This window comes from Podarcis vaucheri (assembly GCF_965113315.1).
Source record: "Podarcis vaucheri genome assembly, chromosome: 7".
Classification (NCBI taxonomy): Eukaryota; Metazoa; Chordata; class Lepidosauria; order Squamata; family Lacertidae; genus Podarcis; species Podarcis vaucheri.
The window spans coordinates 39,788,812-39,795,432 of NC_138765.1; the positions used below are offsets into that span (position 1 = coordinate 39,788,812).

The 6,621-nt window shown below is 51.3% G+C and overlaps 1 protein-coding gene across 1 annotated transcript; it reads right to left on the bottom strand.

Moving 5' to 3' along the window:
* Nucleotides 1-3,719: 3,719 nt before the first annotated feature.
* CEBPA (CCAAT enhancer binding protein alpha) lies at nt 3,720-6,621 on the bottom strand. Its single transcript, XM_082233506.1, has one exon. It carries the CDS (start codon nt 6,519-6,521, stop codon nt 5,352-5,354), a length of 1,170 nt encoding a protein of 389 aa, XP_082089632.1. The 5' UTR covers nt 6,522-6,621; the 3' UTR covers nt 3,720-5,351.

Sequence of the window (6,621 nt, forward strand, 5' to 3'; positions counted from 1 at the left end):
TATAGACAATACTGAGGCACGTGAAGTAATTGGTCTGACTAAGGTTTTTACCTGTGTCCTTGTCTTTATTAGAACCAAAATGTAGGAATACTAGAGGAAACTACAGACTACATAATCCCACTCACTCCAAAAATATTTTGGGAAAGATTTATTGACTACTGCATGTGATGATCCATAGCTGCTTAGATTTACCGTGTTAGCTACAAAATAATGAATTGCTTTGTACTGGGAATCTCCATTAACTCTGCCAGTAGATGATTGTATGAAAGTATTTAGAAAGTGCCCTTGTAAACCAAAGCGGCATATTCATAAGGCATCAAGGAGAGAGAATTCATACTCAAACAGATTAACTGAAATATGTATTTCATTTATAGTGCTTTAAAATACTAGACTGGCAGAACAGTGTTCAGCCTTATACAGTACGTTATTCCCTCTTATGTAAAAATCATGTACACTTGTACTACTTGAGTTTATGTTACAGATTGGTAGCCGTGTTGGTCTGCCATAGTCAAAATAAAAAAATTCCTTCCTGTAGCACCTTAAAGACCAACTAAGTTAGTTCTTGGTATAAGCTTTCGTGTGCATGCACACTTCTTCAGATACAGATACTTGAGTTTATGTTCTTTGATTATGTACAAAGTTTTAAAATGTATATATATATTTAGTGCTAAATTCAAATTCAGTCTTCTTCAGACTGGTGCCTCCTGATGTTATGCACTACAACTCCCATCAGCCCAGATGAAGATGGGGGGGAGCACACTTGTCCTTCCTTCAAGGTAGATAGCAAAACTCTTCACACGATTCATTTCACTCTCTCCTCTCTGCCCTTTCCAAAGCAGCCAAGGAACTCAAACCATTACAGCAGCCACAAACTTCTCAAGGAACGTTTCCCAAACTTTTGATTGCCCAGGAGCAACCCTTGTCCCTAATTTAAACCTCAAGGTACATTGCACTCTGTACTCAATAAGATGTGTACAGATGGGACCCACAACAATACACTTGCAGGGTGGAGTGCTCATGTGCATCTTGCTTACCAGCCAGCCACCAGGCCCTTCCTGAGAGGACTCCATTCCATTCCCTCCACCACCCACTCAGTTTTTGCTCACAATAAACACTGAGCATTTTGTGGCTATTGTGCACACCCAATCCTATTTTGGAGAGTCTCAACCCCCGTAGTTTTTTCTCTCCTCCAATTTTTTTGGTACTTTTTCAAACCTTGGGAACCTACTGAGACCTCCCCTCAAGTGCCTGGGTAGTGCTATTCCAGCTTCATAAGGACCAGCACCCAGAGATTGGATTTGCAACTACCGGTAGTTTATACCAGATCTTCTCAAGCAGCTTCCAGGACGCTGGGCGATCAGCCACCCCACCTCCCATCAGTTGTAGGATAGGCAAGTCAGTCAGGGATGGGACTATATCATGTGCAGTATGAGTGAGTTCCAGTGCCATTTGCTATACCTTCCCTTGTAGCTGATCCCCCTATACTGGTAAAAAGGGAGGGGTCAGTGCAGCATGATGACCTTCTCAATATGATGGTGGTGATGGTGCCTTTGACCCCCCCCCAATACACTGCTTGTGACACTCACAACCCTCCCTTGTCCTCTGGCAATCCAGAAGTGCCACAGAGCTTCACAAATGAATTTATTTGCAGCTCGTTTGCATGCCCAGCTCTCTCTTTGCAGTGGGCAAGTGAAGAACAGAGATCTGAGCCACCAAAAGGCAGCGAAATGTGATCAGCTTCATAGTGCTGTCTTACGTTGGGGAGAACGGCAGAGAGATTCAGGAATATAAGGAGAAAAACAGTTTAGGAACAGAGGCTGATCTTTCTCTCTCTCTCTGCTAGTGGCACTTTTTGCTCTCTGAGGAGCCAGTGGTTAGGAGAATGCAGCCTAATGAGGCAGGAAATGGACAGAGTTGCTCAAATAAGCCACTAAACCAGGAAGGAACAGTGACGGGTGATCTGAGAGTTTTGGGTGCTGATCCCAGTAAAGGTAGCTAAACTCACTTCTCTGCATTTAACTCCCCCCTTGCAAAATAGACTAGAAAAAGAAATACAGTGTATTCAGGTCTCATGACATTTTTCATTTTTACCTAAAAGCTGCAGTGGGCTCAGAGCACATTTGGATAAGCAGCACTGAGAAAGAGCTTGTAGCTCTCATCAAACACACCCTGCCCCAAAGGCCCAAGTAAGCTTCCGTTGCGGTGCTAATAGCAGCTTTAGGCATCAGGGAGAGGTGATTTAGAGCAGGGAGATGACTGCTACTGTTCTGTCCAAAGCTTTGGGTACCAGGGAGGGGGCATCAGAACAGGGAAAGGGCACAAGGCAAAAGGACTCTCCCTCCCTTCCACCAGGATGGACTTTGGCAATATGGCGCCCTGAGCAAGGTCAAAAATTGGCGCACACACCCCAAGTATTTCTTATTTTCACAATAATTTCTTTTGGTATAAGTTGCTTTTTAAATTTTGTGCCCATCCGCACAGCCCTAAATCCAGCACTGCCTCCCCAGTGCCACTCCTCCATGCAAACTCAAAGCCTCCCATATAATAACCTGGCCACAGATCTTGGCTGCTGTGGCCCCAGTCTCTATCATAGAAAGATATGAGTGCACAAATTATTTTTGCTGAGGGAGCCCTGCCCACACAACTCTGCGTAGCCTCGGAGAAATGACTCCTGCTGCGGATCCTTTCTTGGTCTCCTGGAGGGAATTCCCACCACAGCCAAGTGTCTGTTTGCAAGTGTGCTCTGATTCCCAACTTCATCATCACCATGATGATGCTGTACCTGTGCAGTCTCTCCCCTACCCCTTTTGATAAAAAACATTTTGACAAACACCAACAGCCCAGGTTAAAGTTGCAATACTAGCACATGCTTACTCCGAAGAAATGGGTGTCATGCTACACAACTGAGCAAAAGAAATCTGGTTCTAAACCATCCTCCTCCCCTCCCTCAAAATATTATTTTTAAAATAAATAGGCTGCCCTTACCATACTGCCAAATGCAGTAAGAAGTGGGCGGGGGGAGAGCACCCACCCTCAACTTCATTTACACGACTAAAGTTAAAGTAACATTTCCCATAAGGGTCACAGCCAAAACAGAGGTGGTGTTGGGGAGAAATAATTCTGTAAAATATAATTTAATATTTTTCATTTAAAGTGTTCAAAATGTATGGTGAATTGTTAAAGAGAAAGTTTACCATGTCTGTGTTACCTTCTACAAAGCATCATCACTGGATTACCTGCATCCCTGCCTCTGAGGCCTGAAACACTGAGTATTTGGCTCAATTCATTAGATGCAACTTAAAATCTCATTTTAAAAGGCACCTTCTAATCAAAGCTGGATCCTGTTGAACAGGTGCAAGCCTCTTCTACCAGCACATCTGCAGCCCAAAACCAAAGCGCATTCAGCAAGTCCAACCATGTTCAGTAAACTTTACTCCCATGCAAGCATGCAGGGGCACGGATCCTTAACAGTACAACCCTAGGCATGCCTACTTAGGAGTAAGCTACAGTGAGTGCCATGGGATTTATTCTGAAGTAAGAATACACAAGATTTTGTCCAAGAGCATTTTCCTGTCCAATCCCATCCCCTGCCCACAATAGCATACAGATAAAATAACCTGGTATTACATGCTTTTGACAGTCAGTTAAGAAACAGTCATGTGAAACCCCTTTGCTCACATGCAGTCCCAAAATAATAGAAGCCACGCAGACAAAAAGGGTTATGGCAGAATATTTTACATTTTATTTATGACTTTTAAAACCAGGATATTTAAAGTCCTGGATATTTGTTTAGCTCCAAAAATACACCATATATAAAAACACATTGATTTCCAGGTATCACACTTAAAAGAAGACAAACTCTTAAACATTTTTACTACCTGATACTAAGAGGATTCAGAATTGGCACTTAGGTAAAAATTCAGTGCTGTTTCTTTGGAGAAGCACCAGCTGGCTAAAAGTGCTTACTGGGACTTGGGACCCTAAGTGGGGGGCACAGACAAAACATAACCGCCTCCCCTTCACTCTCCAAAGAACGGAAACTCCGCACAGACAGAACTCGGTGCAGCTGGGACCCCAGAGCCCCACCTCTGCACCTCCAAGTCAACAACAAGCCTGCGAGACTCTCTCTCTACCTGCCTTCAGGTGGGAATCCCAGGCAGGTCATACTTGCTGGAATTACAGAAGCAACTCCAAAGTTGGCTTTCACTGTCAAGGAAGCCAGCGGGATTATTACTTTTTCTTTTCTAAGAGACAGGACACCACTAGTTCCAGCTGGTGAGATGGCAAGGATCGAAGCAATAAAATACAAAATATTAATAATAATAACATTAATAAAAAGAAGGGTCAGCAGACACCGAGGGGACCCCTTCTTGGCTTTCACAGTACAGAAGGCACAGGTGGGATGAAGGAAAGGAGGGAGAGAACTTGGGAGGGCTAGATCAGTCAATACCCGCATCCAGAGGTCCTTCAGTTTGGGGGTTTGCCACCATTAGCATACGGGGCAGGCCAAAAATGCTGCTCTTCGCTTGGGTAGGAAAGACCCCTCCCATCCCAAAGCTGCCTTCTGGGGTGACCGTTTCCCTTTGAGTCCCGAATTTCAGTCCAGGGTGGGGTTGAACAACGTGGTAATGGAGAGAAACCATGCCCCCCTATCCTTTCCCCAACCTGCCTCTCAGCCTTGTTAAGGTGGAGGTGGAGGGGGAATTCTTTTTGAAAAGTAGCAGCAGCAGAATCCCCCATTGCACACTGCTTCCCTCCTCACCCCGAGAGACTCCCCAACCCCCGAAGCATCAACAGGCGCGTCAGTAAAACGTCTCTGCTCCTTCCATTCCGCCACAAACTCGCTCCAGTCCGATTTCTGGAAGCTTGAGAGACCGCCGAGTTTGCGCCAGGCAGCCCAGGATCTGCCAGGCACTGACATTCCGGGGCGGCGGGGGCGCACCCGATTTCAAAACATCACCTGGCAAGTCCTGGGAAGAGTTCAGATTTCAGGACCCTACCGGGATGTTGTCGGGGGCCGCCTCCCCGTCTAAGGCACAAAAGTCCCTGCGCATTTGGCTCTGCACCCTGCAAATGGGGCCAGACTGAGGGATTTATTTTTTATTTTAGTCCCAACGTAGGTAAAGGGGTTGATTTTCTCACGCGCCCCCGGTGTGCGCCCCGGCACCTACTTGCGGGCAAGAAGGGCTCCCACCATAGTCTGCGCGCCGCAGCTTCCCGGAGCGAGCGCTTCAGAGCCCTCGCTGCTGGCAAGAAACAGAGAGAGAGAGAAGCTTGGAGAGAGCACTAGCGAGCAGCCCTTCTCGGCGGCGGCGGCGCGGGTCGGAGTCCGGCTCCGTCGGGGCGCGCGCTCAGGCGCAGCTGCCCATGGCCTTGACGAGCGAGCTCTCGGGCAGCTGTCGGAAGATGCCGCGCAGGGTCTCCAGCTCTCGGCTGAGCTGCTCGACGCGCTTGCGGAGCCGCTCGTTGTCGTTGCTCAGCTCCAGCACCTTCTGCTGCGTCTCGGCGTTGCGCTGCTTGGCTTTGTCGCGGCTCTTGCGCACGGCGATGTTGTTGCGCTCGCGGCGCACGCGGTACTCGCTGCTGCTCTTGTCCAGCAGCTTCTTGGACTTGCCCGACGCCGAGGCGGACCCGCCGCCGCCGCCCGCCGCGTGGAGCCGGTGGTGCGCGTGGTGCGGGTGGTGGGCTCCGCCGTGGGGACTGGGCGCCGGCGTGGGGGGCGGCGTGGGCTGCCCGCCGGGCTGCAGATGCACCGTGGTCTGGGCGCAGTGCGCCACCTGGTACTGGAGGTGGCTGCAATTGGGCCCGGGCGGCGGCGGGTAGAGGGCGGCCAGCGCCGCCGCCTCGTCGTCCTCGTGGGGCTCCTGCTTGATGAGCAGCGGGCGCAGGCCGGGCAGCGCCGGTCCCCCGGCCAGGCGCTCATAGGCCGCGCCGGCCTCCAGCTTGTCCGCGTAGCCGTAGAGCGGGCCGCCTTGCGGGAAGCCGACGCCCGGCATCCCGGCTCCGACGCCGTACTCCAGGCCGGCCTTGGCGGCGCGCTCCTGCTTGTTGTGCTGGAAGAGGTCGGCCAGGAACTCGTCGTTGAAGGCGCCCGGGTCGATGTAGGCGCTCAGGTCGATGGAGTTCTCGTGCTCGCAGATGTCGGGCAGCTCCGAGGCCGGGTAGCCGTAGGCGCCGGCGGCGGCGGGCAGGTGCGGGTGCGCCCCGGCGGGCGAAGCGGGCTGGTGGCGCTGCTGCTGCTGCTGCTGCGCGGGCTGCAGGGCGTGCGGCTGGAGGGCGCTGCTCTGGGGGGGCCGCGAGTCCGCCTCGTAGAAGTTGCCCGACTCCATGGAGTAGCTAAAGCGGGCCGCCGCGGCGCATGGTGGGGGACCCGCTGGCTCCAGGCTGAGGCTGCACCGGCTCTGCCGCTTGCACGGATGAGTCTTTCCTACTCCCTTCGGCTCTCGGCTTGCTCCCGGGCTGCCTCCTCCAGCCCTCGGCCTCCTATTTATACCCCCTGCTTCGCAGGCAGAGCCGGGCATCGCCCTCTAGTGTCCAACCTCCTGGGAACTTTGACCGGCCTCGCCTCCTTTCGGCGGAGCTCGGAGCCCCGACGGGGCCTCCCCGGCTGCCCTGCCTGCC

Excerpts from the sequence above, each read along its gene's own strand:
- CEBPA (XM_082233506.1), bottom strand. The coding sequence starts at position 6,521 with ATGCCCGGCTCTGCCTGCGAAGCAGGGGGTATAAATAGGAGGCCGAGG.